The 17,289-nt window shown below is 48.1% G+C and overlaps 1 protein-coding gene across 1 annotated transcript in view; it reads right to left on the reverse strand.

Moving 5' to 3' along the window:
- The window catches only part of stat4 (signal transducer and activator of transcription 4), a 98,934-nt gene that overhangs the window by 38,692 nt on the left and 42,953 nt on the right, over positions 1-17,289 (reverse strand). The window contains exons 11-15 of the mRNA XM_078404122.1: positions 10,306-10,365; positions 9,351-9,371; positions 9,176-9,269; positions 6,340-6,384; positions 2,290-2,373 (exon numbers count right to left, since the gene is read on the reverse strand). Coding sequence (XP_078260248.1) covers positions 2,290-2,373; positions 6,340-6,384; positions 9,176-9,269; positions 9,351-9,371; positions 10,306-10,365 — 304 coding nt within the window. The remainder of the gene's footprint in view (positions 1-2,289; positions 2,374-6,339; positions 6,385-9,175; positions 9,270-9,350; positions 9,372-10,305; positions 10,366-17,289) is intronic.

A 17,289-nucleotide genomic window follows, 5' to 3' on the forward strand; every position in this document is an offset into this window, starting at 1 on the left:
TATACACATATATACACATACATATATATGGAAAGTTTAATTATCAAATTGTCTCAGCAACTATGATGAAATTGTGAAAAGTTCATATGCTGTACAAAGAACTGGTCTCGACCCGAAACGTCGCCCATTCCTTCTCTCCTGAGATGCTGCCTGACCTGCTGAGTTACTCCAGCATTTTGTCATCAAAATAAGTGATGCACTGGAAATAAATGCCACAAACTGAAAAACAGTGACATCTTTGCTCATGATATTCACAGTGATATTATTTTGTTAATGAAGTGTTTAAAAACACAGCTTTCAAAAAGGCTTTTTGAAGATGCAACTTTATAGCCTTTCTATTTTAATTTAGGGTTACTAATAGCAAAAAAACAAACTGCTGGAGGAAATTAATGGGTCAGGCAACATCTGTGGAAGGCAATAAACAGTTGACATTTTGGGTTGGGGCCCTTAATCTAAATTGAAAGAGTATGGGGGAGAGTTCAGTCTAGTTTAGTTTAGATACAGCACGGAAACAGGCCTTTCGGCCCATTGAGTCCGCGCCAACCAGAGATCTCCGCACATAAATATTATCCTACACACACTAGGGACAATTTTACAATTTTACCAAGCCAATCAGCCTACAAACTTGTACGTCTTTGGAGTGTGGGAGGAAACTGGAGCACCCGGAGAAAATTCATGCAGGTCTCGTGGAGAATGTACAAACTCCATACAGACAGCACCTGTGGTCAGGGTTGAACTCAGGTCCTTGGTGCTGAAAGAGAGCAACTCTACTGTTGTACCACCCGTGCCACCCTAAAGAGAGAGGCAGTATAAAGAGGTGAGAGGAAGTAGTGGAGCAAGAGCTGACAGTGGAGTGGAGCCACAGAGGGGGTGGGGGGGGACAGCGAGAGAGGTTGTTGCAGAACTCTCTTCGGAGAGAGGAGAACTTCTTCAAAGAAGGCATACCTTGAGGAGATTTTGCAGTGGAACCTAGGTAATCAGTGGATCCAGCTGTGGAGTGGTTGGCAATACCACACATAGAGTGCACAGCAGCACATCAATATCTAGTCTCGCCTGACTAATATAATCAAAGCCTGACTTTTGAACATTCATGAAATCCCCATCTGCCTATTGCAAGTGACTTTGACAACTCCTAAACCCTGGCAGTTTGCACAAATAGCCAGTGAGAGAAATGCAACTTGTGAAGTCAGATTCACTTTTTAACTATTCTTGCCTGACAAGTGATGGGTACAAAATCTGCCCCCAACTACTATCTCCTATTCCTATTATAAATCTGGTGAATTTACACTGACTTTTCTTCTCAATATCTTTAATGCCAGTTCTGTTAGCCTAACTGCACTAACAGCATATCTGTATTTTCACGTGTAAATGATGTATTATTCCTTTAATATTGCACACAATGGTGAAACGTATGAATAACAAACATTTACAGTACCTTTGCATAGCATCATGTAAGATGCAATGCTTGGGAAATGAGATATTTGCAGAAAAAAATATTAATGTTATTCAGAAGTAAGAGTCACAACTTTACAATGAAGACAAAAATGATTCAATTACATAGAGAAAGCTAAAGAAAAGTGAAGATAGACACAAAATGCTGGAGGAACTCAGGCAGCATCTCTGGAGAGATGGAATGGGTGACGTTTCAGGTCGAGACCCTTCTTCAGACTGAGAGTCAGGGGAGGGGGAGATACAGAGATAAGGAAGTGTAAGATGTGAGAACGAGGAGACATCAAAGAAGGAGGAGATCAAGGAAAATGTAGAATAGATCATTATTAGCTGGGTGAAGGTGACAACAAAGTAAATGGAGGCAAAAAGTAATCAGTGACAATCAGACTGGTCGGAGAACTAGGAAGGGGGAGGGATGGAGTGAGAGGGAAAGCAAGGGTTACTTGAAGTTAGATAAGTCAACATTCATACCGCTGGGGTGTAAGCTGCCCAAGCGAAATATGAGGTGAAAAGAAAAGTGAAGTACCATTCAGAATCAGTAGAGGGAGAAAATGATGCCAGAACAGATTTCCAGTGTTGATGTTTCAATGGATGTACGATGATTAGCAACGTGATGCTCATGTACCTATAGTCATGTGCTCAGTGATAAAGATTTGAAGAGTTACCAATTTATTTTATGGTTAATTCTTGTGAAGCAGATTTGGAAATGAGCAAAAAAAATGTCATCAACATGTGGATTTCTCACATCTGGCTCATGCTTTAAAAAATAATATTGCATAACAGCATTTTTAATGTAATGTTATACATGAAGTACACTGATAATAGCTTGAATCAACTCACCTCTAAATCTATGACTAGTTCTTGATGACAAAACTGTGTTTCAAAATTTATTGAATGGAGCTCCTCAGTGACAATGAGAGGACCCTGTAAAATTAAGACATGTTGAGAAAAGACAATGAACAGAATCAAATCTTTGGTAGAAACAGACATACACTAAATACAGCAGCACTTTGGTTGTTGTATTTCATTTAATTTACCTTAGTTTAGTTTAGTTTACTGATACAGCGCGGAAACAGGCCATTCGGCACCGGCCGACCTGTGGTCCCCGCACATTAACGCTATCCAACACACACGAGGAACAATTTACACTGATAACAAGCCAATTAACCTACAAACCTGTACGTCTTTGGAGTGTGTGAGGAAACTAAAGATTCTCAGGGAAAACCCACGCAGGCCATGGGGAGAACGTACAAAATTCTGTACAGGCAGCACCCGTAATCGGAATTGAACCCGGGTCTCCAGTGCCGCAAGCGCTGTAAGGCAGCAACTCTACCGCTGCGCCACCCGGTGCAATGATTAAGAAAGGAAAACTGCTAATTAATGGCGCCTTACGATGGCAGCCTCGGCAAGTGTGTCTCTTCCTTTTCTTCTTTTGTTGTTTTTAGTCTGTTGTTAAGTGTATGTTTGGTGTATCTTTAGTTTTGTATTATGTGGGGGACGGGGGGAACATTTCTTTATCTCTTTCCTCGAGGGAGATGCGACTTTTTCCGTATCATATCTCCGTCCGCACTGCGACCTAACGTCGTGGAGCTGGTGGTCCCTTTGTCAGGGATTGACTTCGGGAGCTCCAACCGCGGGAGCCTGCGGACTAACGTCGTGGAGCTGGCGGTCCCTTTGTCAGGGATCGACTTCGGGAGCTCCAACTGCGGGAGCCTGTGGACCTATCATCGTGGAGCTGGTGGTCCCTTTGTCAGGGATCGACTTCGGGAGCTCCAACCGCGGGAGCCTGCAGACTTAACATTGTGGAGCTTGCGATCCCTTTGTCAGGGATCGACTTCGGGAGTTCCAACCGTGGGAGCCTGTGGACCTATCATCGTGGAGCACGTGGTCTATTGGTTAGGGATCGACTTCAGGAGCTCCAAACGCAGGAGATTCGACCTCCCCGATCGTGGGAGCTTCGATCGCCGACTGCGGGAGCTTCAATTGCCCCGACTGCGGATGGTTCGACTGCCCCGACCACAGGAGAAAAGGATGGAAGAAGATAATACATTATTGCCTTCCATCACAGTGCGCTGTGGTGGAAGTTCATGTTAATTTTTATGTAGTTGTATGTCTTGTTGCATTTTTGGTATGACTGTATGGCAAATCAAATTCCTTGTATGTTTTTACATACTTGGCTAATAAATTAATTGCAATTAAAATGACAATTAATTGGCTATGGTTTTATACGCAATAAATCTGATTGTTCAATGAAGTCTAAACTACCTCATAAAAAGCACCACAAAACAATTTTCATTTCATTCCGAATTGGAATTAGTGGAGAAAAAAAAATGGAAGTCTTCAGAAGCAGGGTCCCGATCCAAAATGTCACCTGTCCATGTCCTCCAGAAAAGCAGCAGCACCCGCTGAGTTACTCTGGCACTTTGCGCGTTTAGCTCAAGATTCCAGCATCTGCAGTTCCTTGTTTTTCCAAAGAACTATAGAAGCTTGTGGCAATGATGGATTAAACCATGTTTTAATGCCATAATCTTTGAAACCCAATGAGAAAAAAACGGCTTTTATATTGTAACCTTGATGATACCAGGATATCAAAGCACTTTGAAATATTTTGCTGTGAAGTTGGGAATGTGGCAACCAATTTACTCCCAGAAAATGCCATCAACAGATCAGATTGATTATGACTTTATAATCTAGTTTTGGTGATGTTGAACAATACATATTGGACACTAGGAAATTCTCCTTCTTTGCACGGGAAAATAATGTCATGGTAACTTTCTCATTGAAATCTGGTCTCAATTTTAACGTCACATCTGAAAAGCAATTAGTTTCGACAGCGCAACATGTCTTCTACACTACACTGTACATTTTGAACATTCTTCTCCCTGACTTAGAAGCAAAGATACTAGAGGAACAAGATGGACCACTCCGTTGAAATCGCCTACACTGAAGTGTAGTACACAAAGGAGCCATTTTAGTAGGCAAAACCCGCCGTCCATTATGTAGTGTAATCGCAGTGTAATCAGTGTTTTGGGAGAACAGTATGTGTGATGAAACCATTAAAATGCAGAATATATCTCATCTATCAATTCACAGATTTTTGTTATATTTCTTTTTAAATGTTCCTGCAAGTTTCTGCCTACTAAAAGGGCACCTTGACGTACTATGGTTTTTAGGGTCGAGTGGTCTATCTTGTTCCTCTAGTATCTTTGCTTGGAGAGAGGGTTCTATCATGTGCACCCAGCTGACATTGCTGCTCCACTATTCTTCTCAGAAAAGCATTCCACACACCTGAGAACCAGAGGACAAAGATTTAAGACGAGAGCGGAAAGATTTAATGGGTATCTGAGGGGCAACTTTTTCCACATAGAGGCTCGTGAGTATATGGAATGAGCTGCCAAATGAGGTAAGTGCTGGAACAGTATTTGAAAGACTGGACAGGCACATGGATAGGAAAGAATTAGAGGGATATGGGCCAAATGGGGGCAAATGGGTTTAGCTAAGAAAGGGTGTCTTGGTTGGCATGATTGGTCTGTTCCATATGACTTAATGACATTAGTTTAAAAAGAATTGTGAATTCTGTGAATTGTGAATAAACAGAGTCTAGATAATTAGTAATCAAAATATAAAGAGATGGCCAATGAATTAAACTGGTATTTTGCATCAGTGTTCACTGTGGAGGGTATAAGTAACATCCAGAAATAGCTGCAATCAGGAAAAGAAGAATTCAATTCAACTCAAGAAAATTATAATCACCAGGGAAGTAGTCATATAGTGATACAGTGTGGAAACAGACCCCTTGGCTCAACTTGCCCACACCGGCAACATGTCCCAGCTACACAAGTCCCACCTGTCCGCATTTGTCCATATCCCTCCAAACCTGTCCTGTCCATGTACCTGTCTAACTGTTTCTTAAATGTTGAGATAGTCCCAGCCTCAACTACCTCCTCTGGCAGCTTGTTCCATACACCCTCCCCCCTGTGTGTGAACAAGTTACCCCTCAGATTCCCATTCAATCTTTTCCCCTTCACCTTAAACCTATGTCCTCTGATCCTCGATTCATTAAGTGTGGGCAGGAAAGAGACTTTGTGCATCTTGTGTTGTCCAAATGGTTGGAGTTGCAGGCTGACTGGTCTCTGAATCCTGATAGACTTCATCCTAGGATTTTATAGGGAATGGCTCAAGAGTTTGTGGATGAATTGGTTTCAATTTTCCAACAGAGCCTGGATTTGAGAATTGTTCCAATAGATTAGAAAATACAAAATGAAAGAGAGTGGACGACTCTTGTTCCCAATTAGCCTGATTATTCAGGTATTCATTGAAACTCTGCATTAAAGAAATTTGTTACTATGTTACGTTTAGTTTTAGTTTAGAGATACAGCGTGGAAACAGGCCCTTCGGCCCACCGAGTCCGCACTGACCAGCGATCCCCGCACATTAACACCATCCTACACACGCTAGGGACATTTTCACATTTACACCAAGTTAATTAACCTGCAAATCTGTACGTCTTTGGAGTGTGGAAGGAAACTGGGGCACCCGGAGAAAACCCACACAGATCACAAGAAGAACGTACAAACTCCGTGCAGACAGTGCTGTAGTCAGGATTGAACCCGGGTCTTTGGCGCTGAAAGTGCTGTAAGGCAGCAACTCTACCGCCACGCCACCGTGCTGTCTTAGAAAATTTATTCTAACCTTTCTCCTCACTCCCAGTTATAATTTTAAATTTTGTTGCTGACTTTGTAACCAGACAAAATAATCATTTGCTTTCAGAATCAAATAATTTAGCTTTCTTAGCTTTGTCATTTGTTGTTGCTTTTAGAAAATGCCCTCCCCGTTATCCGACTACTTAAGTGCAACTCAATTAATCGAAAGCATATAAGAAAATGTTACCTCATTTCCTTTAGTTCCTGCTGATGATTTCTGTTCTTTAAGTTGCTGTCAAAACATGTAAATATTAAATTAAGATTTTTTTTTCCCAATTTCCTTCTGAAGCTGCCTCTGCTGGGCTTGCAGTTACAGAGAACATCATCCAAATATGTTTTGCATGGTATATTGTTTTTAAAGTTCTGTGACTATTGTGTAATTTAGTTCTTTGTGTTAACCACAGCCTACAATCAGAGGATGTAATTTGGTTGCTTCCTGGAATCACAGAAATGTATGCAGTATTATAACATTGAGTGAAAGATCAGCGTTATTCAAATGGAGAATGCATACACAAGGAGGCCAAATAGTCTACTCTTGCTTCTTATAGACCAATTACTTTCAATCTACGACTTCTTGGTTATTCAATTCTTTTTCTGGGAGAAATCGGTTTTCCTCTTCAAACCTCTCATGATCTCAATTAAATCGGCAATCAGTTGTCCTTGTTCCGAAGAAAGTAACATGAGCCCAAGCAATGTTTCATTACAACTCAGCTTCCCGCAAGATTTCCATAATTCTCTTCATGCTATCTGGATTCGGAGGCAAGTTGCATTAAAACTGTTACCGATAGAAGTTGTGAGGTGACCAAAACTACATAGAGTGTAGCCTCATCAGTATTTTATGCAGTTCTAGCTTTATAAATAATACACATTCCATGATTTGTTGAACAAAGGAATTTATCTTTCGTTCATTCTAAGCTACATTTACATTTTTCTGCCATCTTTAAGAATCCATAGATATGCTTTCCAATACCCACCTCTCTCTCTGCATTTTGCTCCATCTTCCATTTAATGTCTTTGATTACCCTTTTCCCCGTCAAATTCATTACCTCATAATTCTTTGGATTAAATAGTTTTTGCTAATTTTGTTTCTACCTGACTATTTTGTGCAACCTTCATATGGTGTATAGCTCTTTCAAGGAATTAACCACATGCAATTTTTTGCATCACTTACAAACTTCCCAGCTGTACCTCCTAAATTGAGGTATAGGTTTGATATGTATCACCAATAAGCAAGGGCCCTGGTACAGAACATTGTTAAGCCCAACAGGAAATAGCCTTACTTTCACTAGATTACATCATAGGTTAACCACATATATATTCCCTGTTATTTCCTGAAGAATGTCATTAAAACATTGCCGTTCTTTCATAAATCCGTGCTGTTTGGCCTTTATTTATTTTCAGTTTTTTTAAACAATTTATACAGGACTTTAGAACTTCAGAGCCTTTTCCAAACTTTTTCCCACAGAAATGTTAAGAGTGCCTACCCTATAGTTACTTGGTCTGATCCTATCTCCAAAACAGTAACACATTTTATCTTCCTATTTTGTTAGTTGACCCACAGAGTTGAGGAAGATTTAATTACACTCCAGGTCTGATAGTGAGTAATTTGATTTATTTTAACCTGGGCTGGGTGTTGCATGCCTTCAACTTAAACAGACTTGGCAATGTAATATCTTGAGCCCAATTGGCAAAGACATCTGGAGACCAAACTCTGTGGAAGGAACTGATGCATCTGTGTACCTACACACACTTACTCAAAAACTGCCCAAACCCACTAAACCCCTCTCTCCATCAAACTCCACCCTGCACTAAATTGTCCCCTCCCTCTTCTCTTCCCTCCCCTCGCCCACGAGAAGATTAACTATTTCATTCTCTTTTGTGGACCTTAAATGCCCCACAGCTCGATTATAAAGAAAGAAGCAAGAAAATTATCCATGGTATGCAAAATCAATTTCACTAACATCTTATTTTCCACTAGTTACTCACAACATTTAATCATCCAATAAACAAGTCTGACAATTATGAGCTTGTATGAGGCTCAAGCCATGCTCTCAGAAATGTGATTGATACCAAATAGAGAGAAAGGTGTCAATAGACAATAGGTGCAGGAGGAGGCCATTCGAGCCAACACCGCCATTCAATGTGATCATGGCTGATCATTCTCAATCAGTACCCCGTTCCTGCCTTCTCCCCATACCCCCTGACTCCACTATCCTTAAGAGCTCTATCTAGCTCTCTCTTCAATGCATTCAGAGAATTGGCCTCCACTGCCTTCTGAGGCAGAGAATTCCACAGATTTACAACTCTCTGACTGAAAAAGTTTTTCCTCATCTCAGTTCTAAATGGCCTACCACTTATTCTTAAACTGTGGCCCCTTGTTCTGGGCTCCCCCAACAATGGGAACATTGGCTCGCACAAGAACAGGCCCCTGGCCAATAATGCCTGTGCAAAACATAATGCCAAGGTAAACTAATTGCATCTGCCCACACATGATCCATTCTCCTCCATTCCCAGCTTATCAATACATGCCTATCTAAAATCCTCTTAAATGCCACTAACGTATCAGCCTCCACCAGCATCCCGGGCAACACATTCCAGGCACCCATCCCCTACACGTCCTACAAAACTGTCCTACACGGCTTCTTGAAACATTGCCCTTCCCACCTTAAAGCTATGACCTCTGGTCTTTGACATTTAATAACCTATGTCAATCTAAGCACTTGATTAAATGATCAATTATTAAAATTAAAAGTTGAGACACAGTATTGCGAAGCCATTTAAACTTTGAAGCGCAAGAGCTTCACTGGACACTGATTAGGAATGGGTACAGTTACTGATTTTGTTGTCCTCTTATGCCCGACTCACTGCCTTTAGCCCTGTTCAGGGCAGAAGAAGAATGAAACGTTACCCTCTCTCCTAAGTAGGAACCCATGAAACTTCAATTATATTTTTCAATCAAAAAGATTAATTTTTAATGTTGGCGTAAAATGTTCATTATGAAAAGGTAAACAAAGACATTTTACCAAGTGTCTGAATTCTACCGAGAGACTCCCATTGACTGATTCTTCCATGTTCATTACTTTGGTGTTAGTGCCTAATATATTAAATTTGCGATATCTGTAAATAGAGAGCATAATTTCAATACATTCCAACAATTTTAATTTTGAAAAAAAAAAGTAATAATTTTTTTTTGCATACCCTCTTGCTGTTAAACTTTCTCTGGAAAAAAAGTGAACAAGAGAAGAATTACTTAAGGTCCAAAGGTCAGTTTATTGTCACATGTACCAATTAAGGTACAGCGAAACTCGAATTACCATACATCCATAATAAAAAAAGCAACAAGACACACAACTACATAAAGGTTAACATCAGCGTTAAGGATAGTGGAGTCAGGGGGTATGGGGAGAAGGCAGGAACGGGGTACTGATCGAGAATGATCAGCCATGATCACATTGAATGGCGGTACTGGCTCGAAGGGCCGAATGGCCTCCTCCTGCACCTATTGTCTATTGTCTAACATCCACCACAGCAGCTCCCCCACATTCCTCACTGTGATGGAAGGCAATAAAGTCTAATCTACTTCCTCTTTATTCTCCCGCAGTCGGGGCAGTCGAACCATCCGCAGTCGGGGCAATCAAAGCTCCCGCGTCGGGGCGATCATAGCTCCCGCGTCGGGGCGGTCGAAGCTCCTGCAGTTGGAGCTCTCGAAGCCGGTGTCTAACCAGAGACCACGAGCTCCACGACGTTAAAGTCCGCAGGGCTCCCGCAGTTGGAGCTCCAAGGTTGATTCCCGACAGGGATCGCAAGCTCCATGATGGTAAGTCCGCAGGCTCCGCGGTTGGAGCTCCTGAAGTCAGTCTCCAGCTGAGGCCGCCAGCTCCTCGATGTTAGGCCGCAGTGCGGACGGAGATACAATACGGAAAAAAATCACTTCTCCGTCGAGGTAAGAGATTAAAAAAAGTTTTCCCCAACCATGAGGTGCACCCCCTCTCCACACATATAACAAGCTAAAGAACGCTACATTTAACACATACTAAAAAAAAACAAAGAAGGAAGAGACGAGACAGACTGTTGGTGAGGCAGCCATTGCTGGCACCACCCAGACATAATCAAAATATGATTCATTATATTAAAAATGTGTCTTTTATCTTACTTGTCGATTGTAGCTTTCACTTTTAGCTGATAGTTCAGTTCGGACAATTTCACCAAAAACCTAAGAAGAGAAAAAAAAACTACCTTTAATCTAATGCCCGTGACCCCAAGTACTTTACAGGCAATGCAGTCAAATATGTACCGTAGAAATTATCCGTTAATTTACAGACACCAAATTTTCACAGATAGCAATGTGACAATGACTAGATAAATATTTTTAAGTATATAGAAGTTAAGGGATGCATATCAGTATGTGCATCAAGAATAGTCTTCTATTCTTTTTTAATATACTGTAAATGGAATGTACTTTCACTTTACTAGGGTAGTGTGGCGGATCAGGCCACTCCTCGGGTCAGCCCCCTCGTTACGTGACCGACAGGTGAAAGGGGTTAAAAGCCAGACCAAGGGAAGGCGTGGATCATCCCTAGGAGAACTACGCTGTGGGCACCAGCTCACAGCCTAATAAAGAATCTAACTAAACACTGCCTGGCGTCTTGCCTTTTCTCTGGCCTCCGCCAGGCCACTACATTGGTGACCTCGACGGACATCACACGTAGTGATGTCGAACAATGGGCAACCCGGTCCTGCCGCCCTCGCGCAACCCGGTCCTGCCGACCTCAAGGCCGTCTCCCTCAAACTCCCGACCCTGTGGACCGAAGAGCCTGAGGTCTGGTTTCAGCAGGCAGAGGCACAGTTTGCTGTGCGAGGGGTAACCGTCGACTTGACGAAGTACTTTTACGTCGTCGGCGCCCTGGACCAGGCGACAGCAAGGCGAGTAAAGCCCTACCTTAATGACCCCCCCGCGGATGACAAATATAAGGGCCTGAAAGAACTCCTTATCAGGAGATTCGGCCTCAGCGACGCCGAGAGGGCAACTCGCGTTATGAGCCAGGGGGGGCTCGGGGACCGACGGCCGTCGGCCCTTCTGGAGGACATGCTCGCCCTTATGGGCAACCACCCGCCCTGTTTTTTATTCAAGCAGGCCTACCTGCGGCAGCTCCCCGTCGACCTCCGTTCTCAGCTCGCAGAGGACCCCTTCACTGACACGCAGCGGCTGGGCGAGCGTGCTGACCAAATTTGGATGTCCCGTCGGGAGGACCTGGCAGCCCTAGCCGTCTTTTCCGCGGCGTCGGAAGGCCAACAGCAAGCTGGGGCCGCCGTCGACCCCGTTTCAGGACGACCCCCGCGGCGAAATCCGGCCGCCATCGGGAACCCCGGTGCCGGCACGTCCTTCTCGCACGGCCCGCCGACAATTCAGCCAGACGCCACCAGAGGTCGCTGGTGGTCGGCCCAAGCAGCACCACCTCCAATACCGCTGGAGACCACCGGAGGTCGCTGGTGGGCATCCCAGTCTGCACCACCACCGGACACCAGCAAAAGCTGGTGCTATTATCACCGTCGTTGGGGACCGAACGCCAAGCAATGACGCCTACCCTGTGCCTTTCCGGGAAACGCGAGGGCCGGCCGTCAGTGATCCCTTCGGCGGCCGGCCAGATCCATCGCGTGTTCGCTCGGGATCGCCGCACCGGGGGTCGGTTCCTCGTCGACACTGGAGCAGAGGTGAGCGTCCTACCTCCTTCCACCGCCGATATCCATACGGGCAAACACGGCCCCCTCCTCACTGCGGCGAACGGTAGCCCCATCAACACTTACGGGGTCTGCCAGCTCGCCCTTAACTTCGGCGACAGCTGGTTCACGTGGCAGTTCATCATTGCCGATGTTTCCCAGCCGCTGCTGGGCGCCGACTTCCTGCGAGCGCATTCCATGCTCGTGGATGTCGGGCGGCAGCGCCTGGTGCACTCCAGCACGCTGAGGCCGGTCTCCCCCAACGTCGGACACCTGTCGTCCGTGGATGCGACGTACGCGCGCATCCTGGCGGACTTCCCGGACATTGTGGAAACCCACTTCTCCTCCTCCACTCCCAAGCACGGGGTGCAACATCACATCCCCACCACCGGGCCACCCGTGCACGCCCGAGCGCGGCGTCTCGCTCCAGACAAGCTCCGTCTAGCTCGAGAGGAGTTTCATCAGATGGAGTCAATGGGCATTGTGCGCCCTTCCGATAGCCCGTGGGCGTCATCACTCCACTTGGTCCCCAAGGCGGACGGGGGTTGGCGACCGTGCGGGGACTATCGGCGCTTAAATGACGCGACCGTTCCCGACAGGTACCCGGTTCCGCACATCCAGGACTTTAATGCCCACCTGGCCGGAGCATCCGTGTTCTCCAAGGTGGACCTTGTGCGTGGATATAATCAAATCCCGGTCCACCCCGATGACATCCCCAAGACTGCCATCATCACCCCGTTCGGCCTATTCGAGTTCCTACGGATGCCGTTCGGGTTGAAGAACGCCGCACAGGCCTTCCAACGGCTTATGGACTGTGTGTGCCGTGGCCTAGAATTCGTCTTTGTCTACTTGGACGACGTACTCGTGGCCAGCCGCTCGAAGCAGGAGCACTGCACCCACCTCCGCCAGCTGTGTAAACGCCTCAGCGAGTACGGTTTGTCCATCAACACTTCCAAGTGCCGTTTTGGGGTGACGGCCATCGATTTCCTCGGCCATCGGGTGACCCCACAAGGGGTGGTACCTCTTCCGGACAGGGTCGAAGCTGTCCGCCGTTTCCCCCGACCGACCACTGTCAAGGGCCTGCAGGAATTCGCTGGGATGGTCTCGTTCTATCACCGCTTCCTGCCGTCGGTGGCCAGAACTATGCGCCCACTCTTCCACCTCATGGCTGGTCGCCGCAAGGAGGTCGAGTGGGACGACGAAGCAGGAGCGGCCTTTGAGCAGGCTAAGGAGGCCCTGGCCAGGGCCACGATGCTCGTCCATCCTAAGGAGGATGCCCCAACCGCCCTGACCGTGGACGCTTCGGAGGTGGCGGTCGGCGCGGTGCTAGAGCAGCACATCGACGGGTGTTGGCGGCCACTCGCCTTCTTTAGCAGGCACCTCAGCGGGGCCCAACGGCATTACAGCGCGTTCGCCCTCTACCTCGCGGTACGCCACTTTCGGTACTTCCTAGAAGGGAGACCCTTTACCGCGTTCACAGGCCACAAGCCACTCACATTTGCGTTCGCCAAGGTTTCGGATCCGTGGTCTGCGCGGCAACAGAGACAATTGGCTTATGTGTCGGAATATACCACCTCAATTCGGTTCGTGGAGGGAAAAAACAACAGGGTGGCCGACGCCCTGTCTAGACCCGCGATCCACGCCGTCCTACAAATGGCCGGGGGGATCGACTATTCCGCCCTAGCAGCCGCACAGCTGGGGGACGAGGAGATGGCCGCCTATCGTACAGCCGTGTCCGGCCTGCAGCTGGAGGACATTGTCTGTGGCCCCGGGGATACAACACTGTTGTGCGACACCTCCACTGGCCTGCCGCGGCCCATCGTCCCTGTCGTCTGGCGTCGCAGGGTATTCGAGGTGCTCCACGAGCTGTCTCACCCCTCCATTCGGGCGACGGTGGCCCTTGTATCCTCCCGTTTCATGTGGCACGGGCTGCGTAAGCAGGTCGCACACTGGGCACGTACCTGCATCCCGTGCCAAACTTCAAAAATCCAGCGACACGTGCGTGCGCCTCTGCAAGAGTTTCGTGTCCCTCGGCAGCACTTCGACCACATTCATGTAGACATCGTGGGGCCGCTGCCGCCGTCCCGGGGCATGACCCACCTCTTCACTGTGGTAGATCGCTTCACGCGGTGGCCGGAGGCCATTCCGCTGGCAGACACCTTGACGGCCACCTGCGCGCGGGCCTTGGCGGCGCACTGGATCGCCCGGTTCGGGGTGCCACTGGACATTACATCCGACCGGGGGCCACAGTTCACTTCGGAACTGTGGTCGGCCATGGCAAGACTCTTGGGTGTCAGCCTACACCACACTACGGCGTACCATCCACAGTCGAACGGGTTGGTGGAACGCTTTCACCGCCAGCTGAAAGCTGCCCTGAAGGCTCGGCTCACGGGCCCAGACTGGGTGGACGCCCTGCCGTGGGTTTTGCTGGGGATCCGCACCGCACCCAAGGAGGACTTGGCCTCCTCCTCCGCCGAGTTGGTGTACGGGGCCCCCTTGACGGTTCCCGGGGAGTTCATCCCACCAGCGCAGGGTCGAGTGGAGCAGCCTTCTGACGCCCTGCAACGTCTTCGGCAGACGGTGGGCAGGCTGGCACCTGTGCCCACATCACGTCATGGGACATTCCAGCCACACGTCCCTGCCGCTCTGGAGGACTGCCAGTTTGTGTTCCTGCGCAGGGACGCACACCGATCACTTCTCCAGCGGCCGTACGAGGGCCCCTTCCGAGTCCTACAACACGGCTCGGCCACATTTGTTCTGGACATGGGGGGTCGCAGAGAGACTGTTTCGATCGCACGGCTGAAGCCGGCACACGTGGACATTGATCGGCCGGTGCCGGTTGCACAGCCCCGCCCGCGCGGTCGCCCCCCGTCCAAGCTACCCCCTCCAGTGTCTGCTACGACCCCTCCACCTGTCGGTCAGTCGCCGGTCCCTGCGCCGGTCATGGTGCGCACCCGGGCTGGTCGCCTCGTGCGCCCTCCTGTCCGTTTTGTACCTCCGGTTCTTGGGGGGGGTCCTGTGGCGGATCAGGCCACTCCTCGGGTCAGCCCCCTCATTACGTGACGAACAGGTGAAAGGGGTTAAAAGCCAGACCAAGGGAAGGCGTGGATCATCCCTAGGAGAACTACGCTGTGGGCACCAGCTCACAGCCTAATAAAGAATCTAACTAAACACTGCCTGGCGTCTTGCCTTTTCTCTGGCCTCCGCCAGGCCACTACAGTAGACTCAATATTCTCACTCAGATATCAGGTTATGTTCTGCATTACTAGCACTAGACTTTAGAAACCAACACTCTCTTACAAGCTCTGGGAAGAGGTGGATAGAGGAAAATAATAGGATGAGCCCACATTGTCCTTGGAAATGCAGCAGCCCAACTGACTCCCAGGAATATTTATCCCATGGTAGCACATAGTGGAAAAGGAGCATTTGGGAGCCTTGAGAACTTGGAGACCATGAATCAGGAGTCAGCAGAACTCCTGTCGAAATAACTGATTCACTGCCCCATCCACCATCTCCAGCCCCATCTGACCAGCAGCCCCATCTGACCGGCAGCCCCATCTGACCGGCAGCCCCATCTGACCGGCAGCCCCACCTGACCGGCAGCCCCATCTGACCGGCAGCCCCATCTGGCCAGCAGCCCCATCTGACCAACAGGCCCATCTGACCAGCAGCCCCATCTGACCAACAGGCCCATCTGACCAGCAGCCCCATCTGACCAACAGCCCCATCTGACCAGCAGCCCCATCTGACCAGCAGCCCCATCTGACCAGCAGCCCCATCTGACCAACAGGCCCATCTGACCAACAGGCCCATCTGACCAACAGGCCCATCTGACCAACAGGCCCATCTGACCAGCAGCCCCATCTGACCAACAGGCCCATCTGACCAGCAGCCCCATCTGACCAACAGCCCCATCTGACCAACAGCCCCATCTGACCAGCAGCCCCATCTGACCAGCAGCCCCATCTGACCAGCAGCCCCATCTGACCAGCAGCCCCATCTGACCAGCAGCCCCATCTGACCAGCAGCCCCATCTGACCAGCAGCCCCATCTGACCAGCAGCCCCATCTGACCAGCAGCCTCATCTGACCAACAGGCCCATCTGACCAGCAGCCCCATCTGACCAGCAGCCCCATCTGACCAGCAGCCCCATCTGACCAGCAGCCCCATCTGACCAGCAGCCCCATCTGACCAGCAGCCCCATCTGACCAGCAGCCCCATCTGACCAGCAGCCCCATCTGACCAGCAGGCCCATCTGACCAGCAGGCCCATCTGAGGTCCCCACTTTTGTGTCATTGGGCAGATGGGAAACGAACAACAAAAAAACCCAAAATGAAAGATAGCCATCCTCAATTCAAAGGAATGTCTGCACGAATTGATCGGTAAATCTAGAAGATGTCACAGTATTCCAAGTGCACAGTGATAGAGAGGGGCTAGAATTTCCCCACTTACAGTGGAACTGCCACAACATGTCCAGTGAATTGGAAGGTGCCAATCAACACAAATATATTAGGGAGTGCAGCTTCCAATCTACACTGAAAGATGACTGGAATTTAAACATTACATGCAGTACAAAGTATACAGCAGAGATGGCTGCCAGACAGTAGCTGGCAGTGTGAGGCTGACAGATCCAGGTTTTCACACAGAGAGGCAGGGGACCACCAGGGAGTGCAAATTAAGTGACCTTCACTGCGCCCATAAGACCATATGACACCGGAACAGAATTAGGTCATTAGCCCATAGAAACATAGAAACAGAGAAAATAGGTGCAGGAGTAGGCCATTCGGCCCTTCGAGCCTGCACCGCCATTCAATATGATCATGGCTGATCATTCAGCTCAGTAGCCTGTACCTGCCTTCTCTCCATACCCCCTGATCCCTTTAGCAAAAAGGGCCACATCTAACTCCCTCTTAAATATAGCCAATGAACTGGCCTCAACTACCTTCTGTGGCAGAGAATTCCACAGACTCACCACTCTCTGTGTGAAGAAATGTTTTCTCATCTCGGTCCTAAAAGACTTCCCCCTTATCCTTAAGCTGTGACCCCTGGTTCTGGACTCCCCCAACATCGGGAACAATCTTCCCGCATCTAGCCTCTCCAACCTCTTAAGAATTTTATATGTTTCTATAAGATCCCCCCTCAGTCTTCTAAATTCCAGCGAGTACAAGCCCAGTCTATCCAGTCTTTCCTCATATGCAAGTCCCGCCATCCCAGGGATCAATCTGGTGAACCTTCTCTGTACTCCCTCTAAGGCAAGTCGACTCCGCCATTCAATCATGGCTGACCAATTTTCTCTCTCAACCTCATTCTCCAGCCTTCTCCCTGTAACCTTTGACGTCCTTACTAATCAAGAACTTATCAATCTCCGCCTTAAAGATGCCCAATGTCTTGGCCTCCACAGCCATCGGTGGCAATGAAT

This window comes from Rhinoraja longicauda, chromosome 8 (genome assembly GCF_053455715.1).
Source record: "Rhinoraja longicauda isolate Sanriku21f chromosome 8, sRhiLon1.1, whole genome shotgun sequence".
In the NCBI taxonomy this organism is placed as follows: Eukaryota; Metazoa; Chordata; class Chondrichthyes; order Rajiformes; family Arhynchobatidae; genus Rhinoraja; species Rhinoraja longicauda.